We start from the raw sequence: 27169 nt of genomic DNA, 5'->3' as shown, positions 1-27169 counted from the left end.
CTTTTCACAAATGAAACGAAATTCATTCTTCCACTTTTTTATTTTTTTGGTTCAAGAAATCAAACATTCAACCTTTGAAACATCCAACTTCTGAATGAGTAGTTAGTTGTCTTGGAGCCCCAACAATGGCCAGCCTGGGCTATTGTCTTAGGACGTCCTTATTGAGAGGCACACAGGTGTCTACTATTCTCCTGAGACAGGCTGCGCCGTGTGTTGCTGCTCGTGGGCAGAGTACGCAAGCTGTAGAAAGCCAAAGCACTCCCACTTCGATATCTTCACCCGGTGATCGTGATGTGAAGGTCGAGCCCAACCCACAGTGTTTCCTGTGTGGCAGCTTTGGTCATATGGCCAGAGCATGTCCTGATAAGCCACCCCTATTGTGTAAGTCAGGGGAACTTAGAGATTGATATGTGGGGATGTTTAGAAAGACGAACTCCAAATCCAATTCAGTCGGTAACACACCACATGTTTGAATAGTGTATTTAATATGTACTGTATTGAAAATTTGAAACTTCAAGGTATTTACGATGTAAACACACCTTTCACCTTGCACTGGATATAAAGATTATTTTAGAGCCTGCATGTTCTTAGTGATGAAATTTCATGGTGCTTGTACTACATACACAGTACTGGCCAGAGAAATCCAAACTCCTGAATAATTATAACGTTGAGGGCTACGCGGCCCTATCACTCACTGCACACACACACACACACACACACACACACACACACACACACACACACACACACACACACACACACACACACCACTTGGCTCACTTGAGTGCCGTGCTACTTTATTCATGAGGTCGGATTTCTCTGGCCAGTTCACAGTACTGTATCTAGAATTATTAATTTTGAAGTGCTTGAAATTCATTCCAGTCACTGCCATGTTCAGTTCGACTTCAGTGTTGGCCTAATCCTTCCTGGAATGTGGCGATTAGTGGATTCCAGGGATTAGTGGATTCCAGGGATTAGTGGATTCCAGGGATTAGTGGATTCCAGGGATTAGTGGATTCCAGGGACCCGAAATGGAAAACGGATGTTTTCCTGTACACATACTGTTCGGCACCAAAAAAATACCGGATCATGTGGGTATGTATATAATATGTGAGATTTTTGGTTGATGAGACCAGTCTGGGTGGTAGCGATTTGCGTCGTTTGATACGCGTAGATTATTGATTCATGGCCACGTCACGGGAAATCGAATGTGTCCTAATACGCCTTTGTCAGTCGATCCGAGGATGTAGTCAAAACTCAGGTCTAGCATTCCACGGCAAGTGATAATCTCTATGTGTATTCTGTATATGTATGTGGTGTTGACCGTTTTAGCAAAGCACGAGCGGCCGAAGGAGCGTTCACAGGACGTGTGCGAGCGATGTCTGGAAAAAGACCACATGGCGATTGAATGTGTGAACGATCCGCACCCGAAATCAAGTAAGTCATGCACACGTGTGTACCTTGATCTAGACTGGGCTAGTTCTGTGCTCTCTGTATGTGATCCACAAACTCGACTGCAACCTATTCATTTTTATTCCCGTAGCTATGCAAAAGACGCTACTTCAGTAACGTCTGGCGCTAGCCAGGGTCCACACGGCCAGGGTCCACACAGGGTCCACACAGCTTTAATTCCGTGTGTGTTTGTGGCCTGGCGCTATCCCGTACCTGTCCCGTATCGTACCATCAAATACAGTTGGCCACAATATTCAAATAGGGCTTTCGAATGCAAGATCATAACGTGAAGCAACTTGGAAGAATGAGTATGTGTGCGAAGTGTATCGGGGGAATGCATGCAGGGCGATAGTGCGGGTTAGAATCCCAGGTTATGTCTTGAAAAAAAATAGGAGCAATGAAAAATTTATAAGATCCCTCTGCTTTTTTTGCCTAGGTCATCAAGGTGGTAGACGGTGTCGTATTACCCTCGAATGGAAAGAGAAAGTTTGTTGTAGCCAATCAATGGAAAAAAAACAACATTTTTATCAGTTCTAATAACATGCATGATGAGCTAGGCAAAAAAGCATAGCGTAGGGCCCTGAGTTTCCAAGCTCTCTCGTTTCATGCAGCTGCAGTCCGGAGACTATACTTGTTGACGGAAGTATTTCTTGCTTCAAGCGCATGCCAGAATAATCAACGGATCTGATCTTTGGTTCCAGCGTAGGACAAATCTGACAACGTCTGGGTTCAAGCACCGGTGTACACGGTTCACATGCCACTTTTCCTCACATGTGTACGGGATTGGAGCCAGTGCAGGTCACAAGAGTTGAGCATTGTCCAACTTTCCCCGGCTCTGACTGCCAGTGATATACCACGCATGGTTTTGGTACGCATTGCACTAATCAGCATAGCCACATTCCGCCAGTAGAGATTTCAAGAGGCACTAAGGTATAAGCCCCGGTTCCGATGCGCACCGCCGATATATGAACCAACCCTGAACAGTATCTCTTGCACTCGTTAGTACTGTTAGTTACACTTTTTGAGAACACTGTTGCTCTTGACCTCATCTGCTTTTTGTCTGTTTCAACGTGTTCTCGCAGCTCTCTGCTGTCCTCTGTGTGGTGTGAATGGCCACATGAAGCATCAGTGCCCTGACGTGTTCAAGATCAATGGACCCGGCCATTCTGGATTGAACTCGCACCGTACGTACAGCGCAGCTCTCACCTCCCTCCAATTGCTGTCACTCTGGGTATTGTAGGAATAGGATTTCTCATTCCGGCAGCTTCTCAAAGCCGATGACCACAGTCAATCACACCTTTCTTGCAGACTTTACATCACCACGCCAAAGCATGTTAAATTGTTTATTGCAGTACCCGGAGTGCAAGATTTGCGTTGCAGACTTTACATCAGCATGCCAAAGCATGCTTATTGCAGTGGCCGGAGTTCAAGGTTTGCGAGAAGGGTGCGATTGCCTGTGGTCATTGGCTTTGAGAGTCAAACGTGTTCCTGCTGTGCATGTTGGGATAGAGTGGCGCCTACTTTCCTGAGTGCCACAATACCAAGAACAGAAGACAGCAGCACTCTTGGTGATTTATGGGAGAGGTGGTCGGGGGCCCCGTATTTTGAATACATGACATGTAAAGTAAACGACATTGCATTGATGATAAAATTATGATCCATAGTCATCAAATGTTGGCGAGTGTCCAATTGTAAGGCAGACGGCTATTTATTTGACTCGGCTTTCAATATTGGTGGATGTGGCAACTTCTTAGAGTTCGACATGGACATTGTAATGGAGACACACTGTTTGTTTGCTTTCTTGTTACATTCTGCTGATGCCCTGAGAGGTGCTATCGCTGTTCTCCACTGTAGTGTTTCTGATCGTAATTGCTATACATGTACAGTATAAACTTACTTCAGTTCAGACTCGAAACTGTGTACTCTCTTGTGTGTGTGTGTGTGTGTGTGTGTGTGTGTGTGTGTGTGTGTGTGTGTGTGTGTGTGTGTGTCTTTTGCGCAGGATGCAAGCTTTGTGGATTGCAAGGACATCTTAGTGAAGACTGTACTCATCGGAAATCCATTATGCCCTGGCAATAGAGCACTACACTCTGCCCCTTTATTCCCTCTGTCAATAATAATTATGTTAGATCTGTCCACTGCAACGTATTTTGTGTACTGGGGTCCCAGCGGGAATACGTGAGATTCGTCTGTAACAGACGGGGAGGGGCACGGGAAACTTTACTGTGTGGGTCAGAGAGAGAGAGAGTGAGTGAGAGCGCGCATGTGTTGGCAACTGATTCCGTCTGAAGTGCCGAGTAGAATGGTGGCACTTATGCAGTTATGGCATTGTGATTGCTACTTCAACATACCGGTACATAGCTGTACTGTACTGAATTGTATTGTATACAACGTTATCAAGTATGTACATGCACTAGCAACATGTGAGTTGAGGAAGTGGCAATACATTAGCAGAAGTATCTCCAAGGAAATATTGAAGAACAGGAAATACAATTTAATGTGGAGCATCCAGGAGTTCAAGACAGTACACACAGCTCATCAAAGAATGCACAGCAGGCTAAATTGCGAACATACACACAAGTCTATTCAGTTCATGTCCTTGCTAAATCATGGCATGTATGATCCTCAGTGGAGTGACTAGCACTTCTCTTTTGGGCTGTGGATGCACAAATGGTTTCATGGTAAAAGAAAAGTAGGCAGTAGTTTATAGGGTTAGTTTATTTCAGAGCATTGCGTTGCTGATGAGGCATTTCTCTCATGCTTGCATCTGCTCCTCCCAGCCTTTCCGGATTGCACGAACAAACTTGCCAGTGTCTTTCGTCTGATTTAGCTCGGTTACCAACTGATGAAAGTTGGGTAGATCTGGATCTTGATCAAAAACTGCAAGAAACCAGAAAGTAGACAACAATTTCAGGGTACAGTTGTAAACGTTGGTAGAGAAACTGAGTTCTGTGTGGAGAATCCAGCTGCTTCCGAGAATATTGTGTAGGCCGGACAAATCTCTCTAGTAAAGAAAGGACCAAGGAACTACAAGTTACGCTATAATGTCCACTAACACCACCAGTTACTTGACAATCAGCTCATGCGATAACATCGCACAAAACTGACCGACAGTACTGACGTTCTACAACTAACTGGCTATCAGCTCTAGCACGTCTTGGGTGCGCACTCCAACGCACAAGCTAATAATAATTTGGGCCACAGGGAGCTAAAATATGTCTGGGTGAAAAAAATGTAGCCTAGAAAAATGTCACGTTGCTCGCCAGCTGCTTGAACTAGACCGCCAAATAAGTGTGAGAACGAAGTTCGACAAGATGCTCACGTCACCGGTTGATGAATGAAGCACAGCGTGAACGTGCTCGACAGAAACAATTCTTCATTCCGATATGTCTCAAACTATTACCGTAAAGTACCGCCAAAGCCCCCTCCCCCCTCATTTTACAGCCAAGGGAAGAAAGTCGTATGGCAGAGTGCTACTATTAGTACTAAGTTTGTACGGTTGAGGACCTTCGTGTACAAAGGTCACATTTGGCATGTTTTTATGTGGAGCTCGCATCCGCTCGAAGGTAAACTGGGTACGGATTGACTGCACAACGTGCAATGTGTGTACAAGGTCCGTGTCGTACAGACAGGAAACCACCTCCACAAGACGACCACGAAAGGACGAGATGGTGGGACGCTCTTGCAGTACTTTACGGTAATAGTACCATGCGGGGCTTATCCTCCGGAAAATATGGTAACTCAGTGTAAGCCATGTGTGCTCTAATGACATCTGAAGCATTTACTAGTATTGAACTTCCGTGAAATTACATGTACATGACCAATGGTTGTCCGGTCATCATCTCAGTCTTTCCCTCACCTGTGAATGAACCATTGTCTTCAGGTCGTAACGTGAACAGAAATACCTGTTCTGGATCAGCTGGATCAATGTGTGACATCACAAACTGCACAGTGTTTTCTGTAGATAATAATATGCACGAGAGAGAGAGAGAGAGAGAGAGAGAGAGAGAGAGAGAGAGAGATAGAGAGAGAGAGAGAGAGAGAGAGAGAGAGAGAGAGAGAGAGAGAGAGAGATAGAGAGAGAGAGAGAGAGAGAGAGAGAGAGAGAGAGAGAGAGAGAGAGAGAGAGAGGGAGGGAAGTGTGAAATAGACTTGACGCATCATTCGCCGAATCTACTCAAGATCAGCCAAAGTTGGGCCAAGGGAGAAAAGTTGCACAAGTAAAAGCTGATAATTATGTTCCCACGTCCATGTTGTCAGCAGCAGCAATTCCGCGGAGAAACAGGGAAAGTGAATATAGGCTTATGGCACAGACAAAACGCTACAGTGGAGGTGCCAACACATACACAGGCAAATCTCCAAAGTACAAATGAAGCAACAGCAGACACAGTAACCCAGGCAACACAGTGACAGGACAGACAGCTGCAGCAGAACTGCTCACCTTCGATGCGGAGCAACTTTATTTTCAGCAGATCTTCAAAGAGCTGGCACTGGCTGTCAACTGTTTCATACTTGCAATTGATGGCTGAAGCTGTGCACAAGACACACACACCGAGTTATCTTGTGAAGTACATGTCCCACCATGCATATGCATGGCCAGTGGCCATAGTGCCAGTGGAGTCAAAGTGAGTGTGCATGCATGCACTCCGGAAGTACTGTAAAGCGGGAAACACTTGGACCAGTTTTAGTTCGCGATTTACGCACACAGACCAATTCTCAACTGAAAATGTTTTCAATTGAGGCCAATTATATCAGTACTTGAAGTAGGCGTCCAGCTGGCACAGTATTTAAGGTTGCCTAATTTTCCAAACAATTAGATGTACATGTGCCAACAGTTTGCCCCATAAATAACATAATTATCTCGATACATGTACAGTCATGCTCATGTCCATCCAGGGAGAAAGGTCAAACCAACCTTCAGACTCCAGTTGTTGGACCTCTTGCTCAAGCAATGCCACCTGCAGGTCTGAACACCGAACAGAATACAAAAAAAGGCAAACGAGGTTTCACTGCAACCCAAGTTTCATGCTTACGCCATCATCAGGCAAAATAATTCGCTCCGAAAAGAATACATTAATGCCTAATTCCAAAGTCAGCACCACAACGCAATGTCCTTTGGCTGACCAAAACTATACGTTCATCAAAACTTCGGCAAGTAAACAATTGGAAACGACAGCATGTATCACTACACCACTGCCCGGCAAGCCATGCCAGTATGATGCTTTGTCAGACAATAACAACCAATCTAAGGAAATATTCTTCAGCTTCAGTGTGTTTCATTCTTTCATCTCTGCACTCCATCATGCACGATATTTCCGCCACTAAACTCCAAATATCCGCCACTGCCCTCTTGTCACCGGTCCAAACAACAACAACAACAACAACAACAACAACAACAACAACAACAACAACAACAACAACAACAACAACAACAACAACAACAACAATTCTTATTGGTCACTGGCTATCGTGAGAATAAAGATTTGAAACACTCTTATTGACCACAGGCCATCGTGAGAATAAAGATTTGAAACACGCCTCCGTCGGCTGTATTCAACCGCCACCTGGAGCAGCTGTCACAAGTAACTCTATAGTAGGTGGAAAAGAACCAGACAATTTAGTGCAATAGCTGGCTTTCGGTAAATGTATACGTTGCTTGGTGTCCTACTCATGATACGGTACAGTGCAACACAGTATAATTATAGCTATAGCCAGGGCTATGTTACGTGTATGTGTTGATATACTAACCATCGGCACTGTGTTGCAACTGCGCCAATGCTGCCTTCAGCCTGCAATTGGATTCGTTGATTTGCCCTGTGATATGCCAGAGAGAGAGAGAGAGAGAGAGAGAGAGAGAGAGAGAGAGAGAGAGAGAGAGAGAGAGAGAGAGAGAGAGAGAGAGAGAGAGAGAGAGAGAGAGAGAGAGAGAGAGAGAGAGAGAGAGAGAGAGAGAGAGAGAGAGAGAGAGAGAGAGAGAGAGAGAGAGAGAGAGAGAGAGAGAGAGAGAGAGAGAGAGAGAGAGGGAGAGAGAGTGAAGAAAGGATTAGCAATATCTATCCCCACAAACCAGGGATATGGAATAGCGTATGACCAGACAACAAAGAGCTTTTTTTCCTTCATGTTAACCGGACCAGAAATTGGATTGGATAGGTATCTGTGAAGATAGTAGTTTTGTTTGGTGCACCAAGCTATGAAAGCACTACTACAGTACTGCTGCTGTGTACTTCATAATCAGTGCAGTGCATGATGCGAGCACGAACAAAAGACTACTACTACATTCTCTACTGGTACGAGTAATGTGCCAAGTATGACTTGAGGTGAACTAGAGACTTTGATTGTACAGTCATGTACACTATTTGGTACGTTCCCTTTCATCCATTGTCAGGGTACGGATATAAGCAAATTTTGACAATGCTATCAACATTCCATCTTGTCGAAATTCGTGGTGGATTACTACCAGTTGAGTTTGCCAGGCGTATGTATATGGCACATTACTCATTCACTATCTGCTGAAATGCATGAACTAACTTTGGTAGTCCGTGTCCCTCTCCAGGAGTTGACGTTCCAGCTCAGCTCTGGACTGGTGTACACGATCCACGAATGCTTCACCAAGCTGCAACCGATCATTCAAGATTTTTTCTAAACGCTCCATTTCACTGATGGATATGGCGACAAAACCTCTAAGCTTCCAGAAAACAATCCGATCGTGCTCTTGTTTTTATCTCTGGTAGAAATGCAAGTGGCGTTGTTCACGTATCTCAGCTCATATTCGCCTTCGCGACTCGTCTGCATTTCGGATTATTTGAATTTCGCGGGTGACGTAATCACCCACGATACGTTTCACTATGGATACGTGGTCGTCTTGACAGATATGGCAACAAGATCGTATACGCGTAGCGTCTACTCAGGATTGATGATTATTTTTAATTTTTGTGGAACGAGTCTGTTGAGTGTTGGCCGGCCAGTACATGCACGTCTTGTCGTCGCCGGCGTAAGTGCAGTCCGATGGCAATGATTATGTCGATGATCAGATGATGGGTTTGCGAAGCTCTTCATTTGGAGGGTGCTTTAGTCTTTGACCAGCTTGTCGAAGGACCGGGGCTAGCTAGCCCAAGCAGAGCGGGGGTGAAAATTTCTGCTCGTGGGGGTCACAATGCCCCTTGGTTTCAAGCCATGTTGTGCTGACTGCAAGGTGTTTGAGTCGCCTATGTGGCACAAGGCAGGCAATGGAGATGTGCTGTGCCATGCCTGCTCTAACCAGGGACCGCAGGTGCATGCTAGAGTCAGGGAGGAGAAGCTAGGTATGAGCTTGAGGTGCAGGGAGCGCCTGACTGGTCCCAAGGGCAAAATGGGCGCTGCCAAAGGCGAGTACAAATCCTCCCGTGTGCGCAATCAGCAGAACAGACGGACTATGATGAAATCTCAGGTAACTGGTTAGGCTAGCATCTACAGCAGTACATGTCAAGATAAGACATTAGAGAGGTTAAGATGCACGTTATTTCGGACGTGACCCGCAGTTTCACGTCAAATTTAGCGTAAAGCTCCAAATTTTGATGGAGCTGCAGGTCACTCGCGTTGTTTTTCGACGCACGAGCCGAATAACGCGAGCTGAACTTTCGCGTCACGTCAGAAATAACGTGCATCTTAACCTTTCTTGTTAGGCCCTCATCACACTACGTTCTCTGACTCCCGTTTACGTCTACTTGGCCTTAGGCCTGTGGGAATGCCCTATTAAAATTTTAATAAATATAAATTTGAAACTCGGATGTTGAGCCATACATAAATGTGGAAGAGAAAAGGACATATGGATACGAGTTAAGAGTAACTCTCCATCACTGTAACATGATACTATATACAGTCAGAATGTTTCAGTACTCTGTCAGTTTTGTGCCTAGTTATTGCACTTTCTGACTGTATATAGTATCATGTTACAGTGATGGAGAGTTACTCTTAACTCGTATCCATATGTCCTTTTCTCTTCCACATAAATATAAATAATAATAATAATACTTCGAAGTACGTATACGGTGAAAAACCCAAAACGGGTGGTCGTGTCATCACACAGGCACAGTTCCTGACCTGTACGGGGTACAACTAGGGTTCAGAGTTCTCGCCAAAGACAGGTTCTACGCATGCGCGTCTCATAGCCATGGGATGTTTCCCTTGACAAACGCCCTGAGGTCCACGGCCACGGCTTTGCCAATTTTTTCCCGAGAGGTTCTTCCTTTCCCCCAGTACCATGGTTTTACCCGTGTGTGTGAATCCCCTATAAGAATAAGGACAACTTGACGAATGTTGCTGCTACTTCAGCTTTCTTGCAAAAAGCAATCAGCTGATGATTGCTTTTGAATGAAACTTGCAGCAGCAGCAACATTCGTCAAGTTGTCCTCCAGCCGTGTTGCCGTGTGCCAGCGTGTATAAATCAGCCTTGCCCAACAGTGCCTGGAACGGGCAGCTGAGCCCGGGACCGAAACTGTTATTGTGGCGTTGCAGTCGCCCGTTTCGTCTCCTTAAGTGCTGCGACTCCCTGATATCCACCAAATTCCATAATGTCCAAATAATTGATTGCAACACAGTGCATCGGTACCATTCGTAAAATTTGCGACCGCACAGTTACGGAGACTTTGTAGATCTACCTACCATCACTACTACTTACAATTCCAGTCGGAGGCAAAAGGCCGGTATCGAAACTTCGGAAAAAATACAACCCATTGATAGCCAACAGACACCGATCTATTATGAGAATTTATGACTAAACACGTTTTCTCCGGAACTCCCCAGGGACTACTCTTTTTATGCTGCTGGTGAGAGAGCAAAAGAGAATGAAGTAGCTGACAGTGTCGTAAGATGTGCTATGTCCAGAGTCGAAACAAAAGCAATGAGAGAGCCGGTGAAGAGATGTAACTACTCTGACTGGTATTACTGTAAAACACGTTATTTTCGGTGTAACTAATTGTCAGTGATTTCAGTAGAGAAACCGGGCACCTAAATTTAGATTACACCTAAGGCTCACATAGAGTATGCATTGTATGTGTGGGGAATTCTGGTCACCTAATTCCACATTACACCTAAAACCTGACAGGTCCCTGACACCGACATTCTTATACACCTGAAATTACAGTAAATCCGAGTTAGACACCAGGGTAGCAGAAGGGCGCGGAGTCCAATTGCTCTGCATGCCATTCCTGCACTTTCATTCATTACTCATGCATGTTTCTGGCGTCTCTTTGTTTTTTGTTTTCTTGTTCATGTGCATAGCCTGTGAAAGGACTAAAGTCGTCTGCAGCCCTTTATGCCAGTGAATCTGTCCAGTATGATGTGAGTACGAACCAGCTGTATCTCTCCTCTCTCTCTCTCTCTCTCTCTCTCTCTCTCTCTCTCTCTCTCTCTCTCTCTCTCTCTCTCTCTCTCTCTCTCTCTCTCTCTCTCTCTCTCTCTCTCTCTCTCTCTCTCTCTCTCTCTCTCTGCTATTGAACGTATGTAACCGTTTGCGTACACTCGCGTAAATCCATTGAATTTAAGGTGGGGTGAAGAGGAACACTAGTGCTAGTAATACGTGCCAGCTATCATGTCTACCGAGTTTTGTTTGTGTGCTTTCCGCAAGAGCGAAGTTTCCATCCTAATTAGCTGGTGGAATCCCAGCTTCTCCTTCATGATGGGGATCGGTGTTTAATCCTGTCTGACTTGCTAGCTGCACCCTAATGCTGTGTATGCGCTGCTGGTGTATGTTGTGTGTTTTGCTGTAGGGAATGACATACCGTATAGGTGACGTGGTGTCCATACTGGATGTGGAAGGAGGTATTTACTACGCGCAGATCCGAGGTTTCCTTCGTGACCAGTATGCCGAGTCATTTGCCGTCTTAACATGGCTGCTGCCCACTCAGCCAGACCCGGTACACTTTGATATGAATCACTTCAGGCTTGGTAAGGTGAAGCCCCCCCCCCCCCCTTAATTGACGGTAGTCCTCTTTGATGCATACCTCCCATTTGGTGTCTTGGCTCAGTCAGCAAGCTGTTTACTCATGCTTGTAGCTGCCTACATTTGTATGTTGTCTTCTTTGTTTTGCTGTAGGTCCTGAAGAAGAAACACCTCGACCTATGTCCGTTTTAAAGTTCGTCTGTCACTTTTCCTTGGACAAGTCTTCATCCGGCTGCTCATGGACATGCTGTCAGCCTTCCTAGTCCGTATGCTAAAGTACGTGCTACGTAGTAGAGTGCAACACCGAACTATTATGCTGATGCTGGCATTAGCTCTTCGTTTTCAGAATGTCTTGACCATATCCGCTCTATACTCCAAATCACACTAAATGTGCTTGCTACTAACGCTGATCTTTTTTTGCCGTCTTGTAAATTGCTTTGCTCATCTGATCTGGATTCTATGTTGAGCTTCAGTCGCCTAACTAACCCACTTGTTTCACGTCTCACTACAAAGTACATTGTTGCAGGAAGTCATAGTGGCACGGGGCGGCAACTGGAGCATTGAACCATGTGGGTTTTCGCTCCCAGGCTGCCTGTTCCAGTCACCGTTGAACGCGACGCTGGTTGAGGCACGCTTGTGTATTATGCCGGTGTTGCTGGCCTGGGTGATGTTTCTGGTCAGCAGGTCAACGTCACAATCGCTAATTACACCAACCACGTATCCCGTAGAACTTCTAGATCCGAAGTCGAAAGGCACGTTGTGTTTCCCTTGGCGTCTCCCTGGATACCACGTTGTCATGGTTACCAACTACAAACTCTCAAGTACTGTCCATTGCTAGCCTTGCAGTCCTGGGATTGAAAACTGCATGTCAGAAAAATGAATATTGTTCTGCTTGGCTGTCCCCGGGGAAAAATCGCGATTCCACAGCCACGTTTTTTTCCGCGTTTTTGCGATTTTTAAAAGACCGCGTTTTCCGCGATTTTCCCGCGTTTTTTGAACTTTTTTGTTGCACTACGCGTACACACAGTGCACTGGCGGTCAGCAACGTCTCATTGTGGCGGCTTTGTACTCAAATATGACGAGTGCTTACACCAGAGACTTGTAACTGATTGATTTCACTACATACTCACTGAAAATTGCCTCATATCAACTGCAAACTTGCCGCATATCAATAATATTCACCGCATATTTACCGCACATTTACCACAAATTCACCGCAAATTGTGCCATATTATGCCGCGTTTTTTTCCGCGATTTCCCCCAGGGACAGGCTTGGTTAGCATCCCTGGATCCCTGCATGCCAAGCTATGTCTAACCACAGTGTGTTTTGATGCTTTGGAAGAATCGCAACCGTCGTGAAAATCAATGCTGGTGTGAAGGCGGCTTTGGCCTTTGATGGTTTGAGTAGGGATTGCTTCGGATCCGCTCTGTGTTTCTTTTAGCACAGATGCATGTCAGCTGTAGTGGCCGAGTAGATAGCAATTGTTTGGGTCCCATTCCCATTGTGCACACTGTGGACAGTCCATTCTTTAAAATTGTTTTACACCGGTACGTACGTATAGCGCACCGTCAGATGGCCTGTACAATGGGGTTCATACAGCCGAACCAGATATATGTACTTATAGGCACAGAAATAGAAACTATCGGTACATTTTCGAAGAAATTTGCACTCAAAATATCTAGTCTTAACTCGTAACATTTTGTCCTTCTTCTTTTCACAATAATTGGCTCACCATCCGAGTTTCAAAATATCTGAATACTATTTAAAAAGTGGCAAAATTTATACAATTTCCCTTGCAGGATGCCCGGCCTGACCACCCCAATCTGGACAGGCTTCTTGTGTGTGCCATGTTCGGTGATAATCAACTGAGCAATGTTGTTTTCAAAGAAATCCACCAATTCCCTAGAATATTAGATGATATAAAAATGAATAAGCATAGATTATAGTCGGTATACGTGTACTAACTTAGTTGACCATGCACTCTCTACTGAAGAGGATCCCTCAGCACACAGGCCCGTCTTCTGATCAATACTTTCAAAATGAAGAAAAACCCCGTCCAGCTACAAAAAGTGGCATCTGCAGGTGCCTGATACTATCACAGCAGGTGTCCTAGCAACAACTAAGAACATAATAATTATTATTTCTCCCGCACCTGACTTGGGTTTGTCTCATGATCTGACATGTATGCCATTATAGTAACTTGTAATTATACCGATGGAATCATTTTAGCCTCTGGAAGTTCCAGGAACAGCAGGGTCAGGTCAGGGTAGAATTGTGCCGGTGCAGGTCTTCGAGAAAGTTTCACTTGCTGGGCAAGAGCATGTAAAGCACATAATAAAACACATGGTATGCAGGAAGAGAAGGATAAAGAGTCATCATACAGCCCTAACAAAATGCAGCGTGGACGAAAATAGTTAGGAGACGCGTTCCGTTGCACAGCAGCAGAAAACAACTAAAGGCGCAGCATGCCCAGATAGCATGGGAGATCATGCTATGCTATACCTCAAAGCCATAAAACACAATATTAAATTTTATTGTCATGAAGAAAATATGTACAACATGGAGGGGTCATTGTATGAAAGGTGTTGCTACTTACTACGTAGTAAAAATAATGCTATGGGAGCGTGCTATTATGACTTCAAACAACGGATGTATAATACAGCAAAGAGACTCTGAGTTGCACCGCAATTCAAAACACTACACTACATAACTGTGAACGAAAGGAAAGAATAGGTGCCAGAATGTTTCTTCAATCAGCTTGCCTGAGGCGAGCAAGTCGTTGCGACAGTTCATCCTGGACACACAGCAAAATGGACACAAGGAGCATACAGGATGGTCTGGGCCCAAGACAACTCAAAGAAGGTCTTTCCATGTGAATGCATCGTGCCCACTAAAAAAGTCAAGACACTGCACATTGCAGCAATGTGCGTACAGCAGCAATGATGAGCGGTTCCTACCAGCAGCACAGCATGTACTGTAGTCGACTGATACCTTGCAAGAACACACATGGCCTGAGCATCAGCTGGAGCTGAGATCAGAATAGCTAAGAAATTGGGCTAGAAGGAGAGCTGATGTGAAGAGACTCTGACCTGCAACTCACACATCTCAAGACGGACCCTGTAGCTATGCATCTAGATAAGACGTGTGCTCACAGTGACAGAAGCTAAAAGAAATGAAACCCTACCTGCTCTGCAGATGCCGATGCTTGACCCAGCTGCCCAGTGCCTTGCGACGGAAGTTCAACTTTCAGATCAAGAGAGTGCTCATCGGCTACTTCCTGCATGAGTCCCTCCACTTGGCCCTGCATACACAGATGTCACACGATAAAGACAAGCGAGAGACAAAATGTCAGTGATAATCTTTGTAGACACTACCGGGAGGTGTTGCTGCTTATCACAGTACCAATGTTACGCATTCAAACAAGGAAGTACATAATCGTATTGAAGTAAGTTGTTCATGAATCTCAAGTGGAATGATGCAGCAATCATCGTACAGTTTTTTACTTTTTTTGCCAAGATTGCACTTGATGCTATGGTACAAGACACAGTGCCTATCCATAGCTTACCTCTGGGATCGTTAGTGTGGTTGTGGAGCTCATAGCCTCCTCCATTGCTGATGCCTGAACGTCCATGTTCTCAAACTGCTGTTCAAACTTATCCATGAGACCGACCACCTGGGAGGAGAGAAACGCGTGACAAAAAGTGACCTCTGTTGGCACACTGGCACCTTTATACTCAATGTGCCATCAGCGAGTGAATGCTTTCACCAACAGCAAGGCAATGCTAATAATCTGCACAATACAGAGATCAAAGTTCACATGTTTACAAGTATTGGCTCATTGGTGTTTGTATCCGAAACAGAAAAAAGACGTACTTACCTTTTCCAAGTTCATTGACTTCAGCGCAGAGTCCATTGACTTGACAACACCAGCCATCGAGCCGGTTACCTGGTCACAAAGAGGCCACGGAGGAGGACAGGAAGAATAGCATCAATGTGGGTACAAGTGATAGCAATGTACTCCCCGGGTGGTGAGGGCACCGGTTCGTTTCTGCAAGTACAAGAGCATCTCTTGGCCTCAAACAAAACTTGATGATCATAACAGCTCCGGTGCTCCAACCACTTTTAAGTCCTGTGTATAATTACCGTAAAGTACCGCGAGAGCACTCCATACTGATTTTACAGCCAGGGAAAGGAAAGTCGTATGGCAGAGTGCAACTAAGTTCGTACGGTGCGAGAACCGTTGTGTGCTAAGGTCACATTTAGTATGTTTTGTGCGGAGCTCGCATCCGCTCGAAGGTAAATTGAGTACGGATTGACTACACAGCATGCAATGTGTGTACCAGGAACTTGTCACATGACCTACGGACAGGAATCCACCTCCATAGCACAACCATGAAAGGACGATATGGTGGGGCGCTCTCTCGGTACTGGTGGAGTGTTTTTGTTTGCTGTACACGCAGTTATGTTTACTGCTAAATTGTCACGGACCAACTTCTGAAAAGAGGATAAGCATGTTACAATGTGTGTGTGTGTGTGTGTGTGTGTGTGTGTGTGTGTGTGTGTGTGTGTGTGTGCATGTGTGTGATTGTGTGTGTGTGTATGTGTGTGTGTGTGTGCGTGTGACGACATGCCAAGTTCTGCGCTCGTGTCCTCACTTGAACTTTCAGACATTCGCTATCATTGCGTACGCAATGGGCAAGATCAAGGTCAAGGTCAAGGTGTGCGTGTGTGTGTGTGTGTGTGTAGGACGAAGAAGTGAAGAGTGTACACAAACTTAGTACTATTGTAGAACACCGCAGTCAGCACTGGATAGTATTAAAGGCACGGACTGGTATCATACCTGCTGCATCATGACTGCTGACTGCACACGTGACGCAATGGCATCCACTCGAGCCGACATCCGCAAGAAGTTCAGAGACTAAACAACACAGCAGCCACAGCAAAGACGAGGACAAGAAGACGAGCAAAAAAGAAGGAAAAAGAGCTTCAAACAAGATCTGTGGACTGGCATAGGAGCAATATTCATTAATTTAACACCAAGAGCAGGTCTGGGATGACTAGCTGTTCACTGGCACTATGATGGTCGTAAGAAACATCCACTCACCTGGTTCTTCTGTCGAATTGAGTTCTCCGCGTGAATCCGAGCTCCATCGATGTTGCCTTTCTGGATCGCCTGTGGTAGCAGGACAAGGGAAGCAACCACCCATCAAATCACATTGCATAAACGAGTACAACGACTTCCTCGCCTACATTCGGAACCTACACCGCGAGCAAAGAACGAACATTATTCACTACTGCACACACCTCTTTGAGTTTTCAGTTGTGGACACCTTCAATGACCCAATACGAGTAAGTCTCAATGCTGTTGTAACACTGCAAACATCTCAGACCACTACTACGATAGCAACCAGCAACAAGCAGGGCTAAAAATCAGAGCAGGGTGACGTCCCAGAACTCGTTCTCTCCTACCTTCTTTAGCTTGACTTTTTCCGCCTTCTCCTCTTTTTCACATTTCTTGGAATTGCGCGTCAGCTGCTTGGCAGCAAACTGCAGCAACGGAACACAACGACAGAAAACTACTGGGTAACTCAAAGTTCAAAACATCCGACAGAACAACTGGCAGAGCACTACACCACCAATACAACCACTGAACACCTAGTGGTATCTATCAGCCATTTCAAAATACCCACACAGTTTCCTTGAATAAACTCAACAGGGACACAAGAGAGAGAGAGAGAGAGAGAGAGAGAGAGAGAGAGAGAGAGAGAGAGAGAGAGAGAGTGATTGATAGTTTAAACGTTGCATGAATAAAGTGGCTAGTCATGTAGTGGCTACAACACATGAGCAGTCCAGTGCTCCCATGAGGACTAACCTTCAGATTGAATAGCTGGTCTGAAATGAGCAGTCAATAGTGGCGAATATGATCAGAGAGAGAGAGAGAGAGAGAGAGAGAGAGAGAGAGAGAGAGAGAGAGAGAGAGAGAGAGAGAGAGAGAGAGAGAGAGAGAGAGAGAGAGAGAGAGAGAAAGAGAGAGAACAATATGATCGTCACTTATTATTAAGGGATAGACAAAAGTACTTGTTAACCAGGTCTGAGAGACGCATAGTTCTGTCATTTCACACACGCATCAAAAGCTTTCTGCCAAGGATTTCTTCGCCATGGAGCAGCCATTAAATTAGATTGACCGCAGCTATGTACGTTCATGCAGCTTTATCACATGAGAAAGAAGGCTATAGTTGGTCGTCTGCAAAACATGTCCAATTTTGGGTGAACCTCATTTGGCAGTATTGACAGCACTTCCATATCAGCATTGTACAGTGCTCTCGCTCTCATAGGGATAAATCACTCTCGCGTGGAGCAGTACCTTCACAGCTTGTGCTGGCTGCTCCCTAACTTGTCTGATTCAGTTTGAGCACTCCGGCAAGGTACAATCAAGCCTGGTTTAAATTCTGCCAATGAGAAATTGCATTCTTCATTGCCACCAGGTTCAACTTCATTTTTCTCTGCCGCGTAAATGAGGCAACAAAGGGATGAAACAATACCGACTGCAGACTTCTATATCAAAACCCATGCGGGTATATACATGCGCGCACACGATATCTGTGAACAGTGCAGTATGAAGTACTGGTGCTCTCTTCCCACCCCAGCTCCCTTGTACGTGAACTCGAAAACAAGCAGCGGCAGTTTCAGGATTGATCCGACTGCTGAAGGGTCCATGCGCACATTGCCAGCACCCACCCAAGGGTGCTACATATGATTATTTCCCAGTGCCGGTCTTGTAGTGATACTGCATGCACTACATGTAATAAACTTTTGTCGTACTTCTACTGGCTCTTTACATCGAATGGCCCTTCACATGCTGTAAAAACAATCCGTTGGTGCACTAGTAAAGATACTACAGCTGTACTATTACTACACTGTAATGTGAATATAGACATTTCCTTTCGGGATCCTCTACTATAGAAGAATCACTGCACTGTCAATGTGCCTCAAAATTCGAACAGAAGTCGAGATTTGAACACGATCATCACTGTTTCTAAACATTTCCCTTTGCAACTGATTAGGTTGAGGAATCAACTCCCCAAGAGCTGCGTACAGGGAGAACAAAGTCAGCAACAAAGCCACAACTTACTCTCCATTTGATTAGGCATGGTTGCTGAACAACGTCCACTGGTCACCGCACCAAATAGAAATATGCAAGGTAGGAAACAATACTCAAAACGTCCACACCTGGATCAGCCACAGATCGTTACTCTACGAAAACACTAAGTTGATCTGTGCTCTGAACACTCAACAAGCTTTCACCTTGCTCACGCAAACAACAAATGAAGCCAAACTGGTCTTGTGGAAGGTAGATCTCCTCTGCTTCTTCCCATGGAGAGAAAAATGTATCTTTATCTTCAAGTCGAGCAAGATCGGGACATCCAAAATCAGCTGAAACCTTGGGTACTGACGTAATGCCGTGATTGAACGACATCATCCGGAAAATCGCAGAATTCCAATATTGAAAGAGGTTTTTAATGATACCAGCAGTGTTTTCCAAATACCATGTTCTGGGATGGTTTTAGGATGCAGATACGATTTTCCGGTCCAAATTCGGCCTTCGCCATTTTCGCGTGCAGTGTCGTCATGCATGACGCGTCAAGACTTTCGTCGTTGTTGAGCACATCTTTTTGATTGCGAAGAAGAAGGAGAAGTGTCTTGAACGGTCAATTTTGATACTAACTCAGTTCACAGTAGACTGCCAAGATGAGTGCTGCAGCTGCATTTAGCGTGGTGACCATTTTCTGGCTAATAGTGGGTATCGCTGGCCCCGTACTCGTCAATTTCGTCATGAAGAGAAGCCCCAACAAAGGGTAAGGGAGGGAAATCAACTTTGAAGGGTTTATGGGAAGGTATGCTAGTGTGCTGCTGTCGCGTGTGCACCACACCGCCCAGACGTTTACTGCAATGTGATGGAGAGTAGTTATGTTTACGTTGAACTGGCGAATTTGTTCACGGTGCGTTCAGAACGTCACACTGATGGTCATACGTAATTCAATTCAAATTGGCATCATAATCTGCAGCCATTCACGATCTCAGTCGCGTGTCTGTCAGAAATACAACTTTCTTTGCACTATTCCACTTGCAGAGTGAGAAAGTAAGAAAATGTTGTACTGAACGCATGAGGGGTCTTAATGTACAACGCCTCTTGTATGGGCAAAGTAAAATAAAGAAGAAGAAGAAAAGAAAAACAAAACTAAAAAGGAACACCCATTTTGTTAAGCCAGGGGCTGGCTCACGTCTGGCATTAAAATGAGAGATTGAGAACTTCTCAGAAACTAGACATGATGACAACTGTCTAGCTGACCACCAGCTGTGCCTATGCTCGGACCAGGTCGACAGGGGCATGGTCAAAGTGATGGCGGCGAATTGAGTGTGATCCACGGACACAGCGAATAGCAGATCTGGCTAGCGAAAAGCTTAGCATACATCTGAGCCAGCACACCATCTGGCTGTACGGCGCATGTCTCTTCACGGTTAAAGCACTTGCCAGCCTCTTTACCATGATGGCAGCTTCGTGGCCCATCCCCCCACAGGAAGAGAAGACCAGAGGGGTGAAGGAACCATGCTCGACGTGGAGAATTCTCTCCCCATACGCACGCTTCTTCTCCCCTTCAAAGCTTCGGTACTGAGGGGTATTAATTGGCCATGTGTAATGGATGACACACCAGAACATACAGTAGAGTCGCGCGCCTAAGAATACGGAGCCCAATAACGCCCAGCCTGAAATACTAAGAGCGCCACAGCCTAAAGTTAAGAACATCGGCGATGGTGCTCTTACAGTTCCTGTGCTGCATATGTATGTAGTAGTGTGTGCATACGATCCAATACAAATTGTTTCTACAGTCCATTTCAAAACTATAGACGCGTACCTAGGCAAAAACGGTTATGCCAGCATCTATACCACATAAAATCTGTGATCACTTTGTGCATATTTTTTTCCAAATTGGGCGTCTGTTATCCAATCGTTTAGAAACTATATGAGAGTAATTGTGGAGCGGTCCTGAGCAATATTCCGAAAACTATTCTCAAAAAGTTCCAGGCAGATTTGAAATATTTCAAAAACCCTACGCGTCTATAGTTTTGAAATGGACTGTAAGAACGTGATAAGAACGCAGCCAAGTTGCTCAAAGATAAGAACATCCCAGACTGATCTCCTGGAGACTACGTTATTGTGCGCGCGACTCTACTGTATGCCACATTCTCAATTCTCAGTGGGATTGGTTTTATCATTAGACTAGCAGCACCCCCGGCCAGTGTTGCCTGGCCGAATGTGGCATGCGGGTGAAGCAAGTACATGAACAGCACACGTGCTCAGCACGTGGTGGTGGCCAGACCGCTGAAGTCCTGGTGAGGGAGGTTCTTCATCGTTGGAAGGAGAAGGAGGGACGTCTGTTACGCCTTCGGGAGGCTGGTCAGGGTTGTCCATCACCTGGTGGCGGATGAAGCGGCTAAAAAAATTCATAAACTTACGAACAAAAGTGCGATACGCTCTTCACTGCAGATCAGATGCAGAGTGCAGTCAGTGCAGATCTTTTGTATCCTTTTGTTGCAGATGTTTCTATTTGCAGAGAACGGTTCACGTGGTCCGCAGCGCTTGTGCGGCTGCTAGTGCAGGCTATGGCCTAGGCTAGGTGGCTACATGATTCGCACGCTTCACGTGCTCAGTGCTTCTGCGCGCGGCTGCTACTGCTACTCGTACTGATCGTGTCTGCTACCTACACTGTTCGCACGCTTCGCGTGCTCAGCACGTGGTGGTGGCTACACGATTCGCACGCTTCGCATGCTCAGTGCTTCTGTGGCTGCTTCCGCTAGCTACACGATTCGCACGCTTCGCGTGCTCAGTGCTTCTGCGGCCGCTAGCTACACTGTTCGCACGCTTCGCGTGCTCAGGGCAGCGCTGCTCCGCAGCATGGCCTGAGCGTGACACACACACACACACACACACACACACACACGTCACAGGTGCCTCTTCTTTATAATTAAAGATATTTCCAAGGGAAGCTCTTGTTTAGTGGTGAAACCGTGTCCGTCTCTGCCCCTATGATAACAGATCAGTAGCTCGTGGTTGGCTTTTTCCACATCTTGCGAAACCTCATGATTGTGCATTGTAGTTCGATTCGAAGTAGTTTCAGTACCTCAGATACATGTCACCAAAGCTTGCTGGAAAAAAATTGCCGAAACGCCCAAGTACCTCTCAACGCTGCTGTAAGAGTTGAAAATGTTACTAGTCCTGCTATCACACAGCTGTCTTCTATTACAGAGGAGAGAAGGAATAGCATACGTGTAACGTTTCTTGAGTTGCGTTTTTCGAGTTAACGATGGATTCTTTCTTGTTAGAACGTTGGCCTTTGTGCCCCGTTAGAGATTCCACTCTTACAGTATTCATATGCTGACACAGATTTTCACTTGGAAAGCAAAGCCTGGCGAGCTTTGCTGTGGTAAAGGCGGATAACTTTGATGCAAAGCAAAGCTCGCCAGAATTACTGCACTGTGCAGTAGTTCTACACAAAGCTATGACGAATGTGATGAAGACTGCGTGTGTTTGCTTTTTGTTTTTGTTTTCATTTTGTGGTCTAAGCTATGTACTGATCATGATTTTGCCTTGTCTGATGACTGATGAAGAACGGGTGTGTGCTGTGTTTTGCGTGCTGTGTTGTGTGATGCAGAATTGTACAGACCATGCTGGTAACGACTGCAGTGTGCTGCTACCTGTTGTAAGTAGATTTCAGGACTGGCAACATGTAGTGTTGTGCTATTCCTTGTAGCGTGTAATGCTGTGCGGGGTAATAATACTGTGCGGGGAAATACTGTGCAGGGTAATACTGTGCAGGAGCACGGCCAGCCTAAGAGTCCCAGATACTGTGTGGGCTTGTGGTCAGCCTGAGAGCCCCGAACTAGTGGCGCTAGCAGTGTGTGATGCTGTGTGGGAGTGTGGTTAGCCTTTGAGTTGTTGGCAGCGTGTGGTGCTGTGTGAGAGGGTGGTAAGCCCGAGAGTCTCAGACTAGTGATGTTGGCAGTGTGTGATGCTGCTACAGCCTACGGTGATGACAGTGTTTGCCACCCACCCCACTACAGGGCAGAGGAAACTAGTCGTTGCACTTGGTTGTCTACACCGGTTGAAAGCTGTAGTCCAGTACATGAGATCACCGGTGGTCTCCTATTACAGTGCTTGCTGTTATATACTTGCGGTCATGTATACTAGCAAGTCTGCTCTATAAGACTATAACCTACGGGTGTTGTGCATCCGCAGTCCAGATCACTACGTCGCACGTCGGACATAGTGGCATAATTGCACATTGCATACCCACACCACTTCCACTGATCGCTCAAGTAACTAGTTCACACGGGTCCTGAGATAAATACTTGAGCAACTCAAGCGGAGTAGTAGTGTTTGTACTGTTTGAACAACACGGTGCGTTGTTTTGCAACAGCCAATCTTGCGACAGCATGACAACGTTCACTCCTAAGCTGAGCTTTTCGAGCACCTTACAATGACACACTGCTTCATACCAAGAGTACATGTTCCCCCGAGTGTGCAGGTCCGCATTGGTTTCTGTTGCAACGAAATCCAAACATGGCATTATCCATATGGTTTTGAAAAGTATTAAAGCAAGTTGTAGGTTTTGCGACGTTGCAGGCAGAGACAGGTTGATCCGTGATTGCGTGTCGCAGGCAGAGACAGGTTGATCCGTGATTGCGTGTCGCAGGCAGAGACAGGTTGATCCGTGATTGCGTGTCGCAGGCAGAGACAGGTTGATCTGTGATTGCGTGTCGCAACCTCCTGAGTGTATTGCCATGTGCTACCGACGTAAAGAAGAAGATTCCGTTACGGCAGAACCGCATGCAGAAAGTGATGTCACAGTCAACCTCGTGAATAACAACCTCAGTCTTAGCAACAACTCATGAACGACGACACTATCTGTATTACTAGATCCAGTAACCGCCTGATCACATACTTTTTTTTCATGAGGAAAGCGAATAGCAACGCTTTCCTCATGGCCGATCGAGGATTGTTATTACTCGCAAGCTCGACTGGACCCTTGCACGTTCTAGTGGTTATGGACCCTTAATTGCTCTTATCTTTGCATACTTTTCATTGAGAAAGTTGTCTGCTTTTTCCTGTCTTTAGCTGGCTGTGTACGTTCTTGAGCCAGTACAATCCCCTAACCGCTCCACAGCTCGAGAAGAATATAGCTTGTTTCATCAGGCAACAGTGGGATGGCGACTCAGATATTCGCTGCCCGATGGAGGAGGAGGTAAGGCGGATTCTGTCTCGCCCAGTGTAGCTATGGTGGCCATGAGGCTTTGAGCCACGCACGGCGAATCTGTGCACGTGATGTGACGTTGTGACGCAGATAGCACAAGTGTGCTTTTGTATCCACACACTTTTGCGTTTGTGGTAGCGTTAGCTTTGTAGTAGATGTTGGCGAAAGCACTAGTGAGGAGTTACGAATCTCCCATGAATACCGATATATTTTGAAAACCTGGGGAGGGGCTCAAGTGCTGTTTGCTTCATCAGTGAATTGCAAAAAGTATCGGTTAACCCAGTACTACTAGTACTAGTTTAAAAATCTGTTCAATATGAACACGTAATAGAAGGAAGCTTGTGGCTCATTTATTTTTTCACACTTTTGTCGAATTTGAATGGCTCCCATACAGTCAAACCTCGTTAGGCCATAGGACGAACTTCAAGAGACTGAACAAGTTTGTTTGTCTTATCCGGAGTTCTTCTTATCCAAATCTGACAAAAAAATCAATACGCATATCATATGATTGTATTTACGTGAAGGTGCATGCTGTGGTACATGGGAGCTTGGGAAGCATTTATTCTTAGCATAAAAGCCAGAATCAGGTACTAGTACTTCGAAGTAAGTACAATGTGCAACGATTCGTGACTGTGCCTCCATAAACAAACACGTGCATTACATTAAAATTATAGATTGGATGTGAATGACTACGACTGTGAAGCACAACATCCGAGTTTCGTACTTCACAAATAAATTCACGGTTCACATGAGACTCGTCTGGAGCCTGTGGACGCTAAGTTTTCCGCATCCGTAGGAAGTTACTAGGAACGCCCCCACCCTCTATGGATCAAGGCTCTTTACTTCACAAAACACTTCAAGAATCTCCTCACAGCTCACTTCACAACTCACCTCGGGCACTGGGACAACATCGCAACATTGCAAAATCAACGGAATAGAAGTCACCTTCGCCTCGCGCGATCAACGACGCGACCAGTCTACGCTGAACCGGGAAAGGACGAATGTACTACATCATACATGTAGTAGATCTCAGGGAGTCGTCAAATAGCCGGTATTTGACGACTCCCTGGTAGATCTACGCCTACTTTGATTCACTACGTACATCTACTGTATTGTACAATGTATGACCTCCCGACTATCGGGAAAAAAAAAAGAAAAAAAAGACAGCACTCGCACGTGGACCGAAAGTTCGTACTATGCGCTGATTTTATTTAAATCGCACTTGAAAATAGTTCGTCTTCGCCGCGAATCGCGAAAGTTAGGAGTTCGTCGTAAACGAATAATTTTGACTTGATTTGATGCCTAGTTCGTGCTAATGGAAAGTTCGCCTTATCAGTGTTCGTCCTTACGGGGTTTGACTGTATTACAAATTCTGTGGTGATAGCATGAATAGTGCTGGTCATCTTTGAGTGTTGCTGATGGTAGTTCATCTTTTGCTCCTTCCTCTGCAGTGATGATGACATCCTAGCTATGCTACCTCCTTCTGCCAGGAAACTATCGTAGATGATGATATCAAATGTGCCACTCGTTCTAGCACCATTCCTATGTGCGTCCGGCATGCCTGATACCTGTGATTAGGTGACTGTCTCAATTACGTGCTCACTGCCTGTGAGTGTAGGAGAGTTTGTATATTTGATTCAACTGTGTAGAGGTGCCCTTGCCTGCCCGTGTGGTGCTGCTGCTGACCTGCTGTTTGCAATATAGATAGTTCCGAAATGTGTTTCCCCACTCCCACCACGAAACTTACGCCCTGCATTGCAACATTCCCGTAAAGGTTTGAATTGAAATTTTTTATTTGCAGCTTCTAGTGTTTTACTATTGCCTTGTATATTTATAGTATTGGCATTGGTACTGCCAAAACTTGCTCCTTTTGATCTTCATGAAGCTCCCATGGAGGTTTTATGTGAATAGACTCGTCTCGTATTTTGCAACTGTCGCCTTTTCCATATTTTCTTCTTGTTGCTCTTCTTGCTATGCATGGCAGTAAGCTGGTCTTTGCCAGTGAGTGTACAACATTATGTAAATTTTACAAACGGAAGTATGGCAATGTTAGTACCCGTATGGGCATTTGTCTTGTGCATGTTCAAGCTTTCGGTGTGTTGGAAGGTGACCATGCACATGGCTTACAAGGGTTCCGAGTAACGTTATTCTTTTGCAGCCCGTTGGAAGTGCATGATTGTGTCAATGTTTGGTTGAGCACGGGTATGTGTGACTTACAGTAAGGTTGTTATTAAGGGACTGGGCGGTGTGGTGTTGTTCCGCAGCTGTATGAGCATGCACTGTAGATAATTGTGTCGGAAGTCTCCACAGTCTACAACCATGAAAGGGAGTAATTATAATGCACGGCTTCAAAATACAGTCAGACCTCGCTTAACCGCACACATCCGTTTTCCACAAAAATATCCGGATAGGCGAGGGAACCGGATAATCGAACACACATACTGTGTGTGTGCATAGCATACCTGTAAATCGGTGACCAACAATTTTCTTCCGGATGGCGAGGGATCCGGATAAACGAGAACCGGATAAGCGAGGTCTGACTGTACTGCACTTCTGCCTGGTCATATTGTTTATCTTGCCCTATGTGCATTTTTTTTGCGTAAATCGTTTTGGTGGTTTTGTTTGGTTCTTTTGCCAACTTCTGCAAACGGCATCCTTTTAATTCTCTCGGCTCGTCACTCTCAGCCGGGAAGTCGTCACATCATTGTAATACTCTGGTCGTGGCTTTCACAACTGAGTGCTCTCGGCTGAGAACAGTGAATGTCATCGCAATGATTACTGCCCCCTCCTCCTCCTCCCCCCCCCCCCCCTTAGAACACAGAGGGTCTGAACCAGGGCATAATTGTCGCGAGACCAGATCCTTGCTCCGGTGGCAGTCAGGAATACTGTTTTCAATGCAGAGTCCTCCGCCTTATTATGACATCATCTTCATACCGGTGTGTACAATGATGTCCATGACTCAAAGGGTGGTGGAGGTGGAATTGCTTCACGTCCATGACTGTACTAATCGGTTACCACTGCCGGTACATGTATTGCAAAATGTACGGCAGTAGGTATCACGGGAGTAGTGAAACACACATGTGATTTCGCTATTCCCTGAATGAACGATGTACATGTAACTACCGGTACAATGCACTCTGTAACTATTGGGGGGTATTTACTCTTGCTACTTGCAGATGCGTAACCAGTAGATTTACAATGTAGACGGTACATGTGTGTCCTGTGTGACAACTCGCCAATACTGTGTGAATCAGGACTCAGAAGTCACAGTTCAGCAGTTTCTTGGCAGTTCTCTGTATGTGACCAATTACAAGGGTATCCCGTGGCATGGGGGTTATCATGCATGGATAGCACCAAGACAGGCAAGAGTACAATCATAACCATGACTACTAGTATACTCTTGATACCACTCCTGCCTGTAATGCCCAGCCCGTTGTGTAGTAATCTTGTGTACGTGTGTGGATAGCCAGGTCGTGTCCTGTCCAC

The 27169-nt window shown here is 45.6% G+C and overlaps 5 protein-coding genes across 5 annotated transcripts; 3 read left to right on the top strand and 2 right to left on the bottom strand.

Moving 5' to 3' along the window:
• Positions 1-43: 43 nt before the first annotated feature.
• LOC135814088 (DNA-binding protein HEXBP-like) lies at positions 44-3596 on the top strand. The gene is made up of 4 exons (XM_065327151.1): positions 44-381; positions 1333-1437; positions 2535-2636; positions 3455-3596. The coding sequence occupies exons 1-4, from the start codon at positions 126-128 to the stop codon at positions 3529-3531; spliced, it is 540 nt and encodes a 179-aa protein (XP_065183223.1). The 5' UTR covers positions 44-125; the 3' UTR covers positions 3532-3596.
• A 100-nt stretch (positions 3597-3696) lies between these two features.
• On the bottom strand, positions 3697-8214 carry LOC135814087 (kinetochore protein Spc25-like). The gene is made up of 6 exons (XM_065327150.1): positions 7981-8214; positions 7201-7266; positions 6368-6418; positions 5894-5983; positions 5312-5410; positions 3697-4332 (listed from the first exon to the last, which is right to left on the bottom strand). Exons 1-6 carry the CDS (start codon positions 8102-8104, stop codon positions 4208-4210), a joined length of 555 nt encoding a protein of 184 aa, XP_065183222.1. The 5' UTR covers positions 8105-8214; the 3' UTR covers positions 3697-4207.
• A 198-nt stretch (positions 8215-8412) lies between these two features.
• On the top strand, positions 8413-11923 carry LOC135814085 (GATA zinc finger domain-containing protein 1-like). Its single transcript, XM_065327148.1, has 4 exons — positions 8413-8878; positions 10711-10770; positions 11199-11376; positions 11525-11923. The coding sequence occupies exons 1-4, from the start codon at positions 8606-8608 to the stop codon at positions 11632-11634; spliced, it is 621 nt and encodes a 206-aa protein (XP_065183220.1). The 5' UTR covers positions 8413-8605; the 3' UTR covers positions 11635-11923.
• Positions 11924-13639: 1716 nt separating this feature from the next.
• LOC135814086 (charged multivesicular body protein 1b-like) lies at positions 13640-18791 on the bottom strand. Its single transcript, XM_065327149.1, has 9 exons — positions 18505-18791; positions 17245-17264; positions 16842-16919; positions 16477-16545; positions 16213-16290; positions 15250-15318; positions 14938-15045; positions 14557-14673; positions 13640-14166 (listed from the first exon to the last, which is right to left on the bottom strand). Exons 1-9 carry the CDS (start codon positions 18521-18523, stop codon positions 14122-14124), a joined length of 603 nt encoding a protein of 200 aa, XP_065183221.1. The 5' UTR covers positions 18524-18791; the 3' UTR covers positions 13640-14121.
• Positions 18792-19036: 245 nt separating this feature from the next.
• LOC135814081 (V-type proton ATPase subunit e 2-like) lies at positions 19037-25761 on the top strand. The gene is made up of 4 exons (XM_065327141.1): positions 19037-19228; positions 22085-22132; positions 23548-23674; positions 25135-25761. The coding sequence occupies exons 1-4, from the start codon at positions 19122-19124 to the stop codon at positions 25135-25137; spliced, it is 285 nt and encodes a 94-aa protein (XP_065183213.1). The 5' UTR covers positions 19037-19121; the 3' UTR covers positions 25138-25761.
• The last annotated feature ends 1408 nt before the right edge of the window (positions 25762-27169 follow it).

Source organism: Sycon ciliatum, chromosome 4, assembly GCF_964019385.1.
Source record: "Sycon ciliatum chromosome 4, ocSycCili1.1, whole genome shotgun sequence".
Lineage (NCBI taxonomy): Eukaryota > Metazoa > Porifera > Calcarea > Leucosolenida > Sycettidae > Sycon > Sycon ciliatum.
Note: the sequence above shows the minus strand (reverse complement) of the source record. Positions and strands in the feature narration are given on the sequence as shown.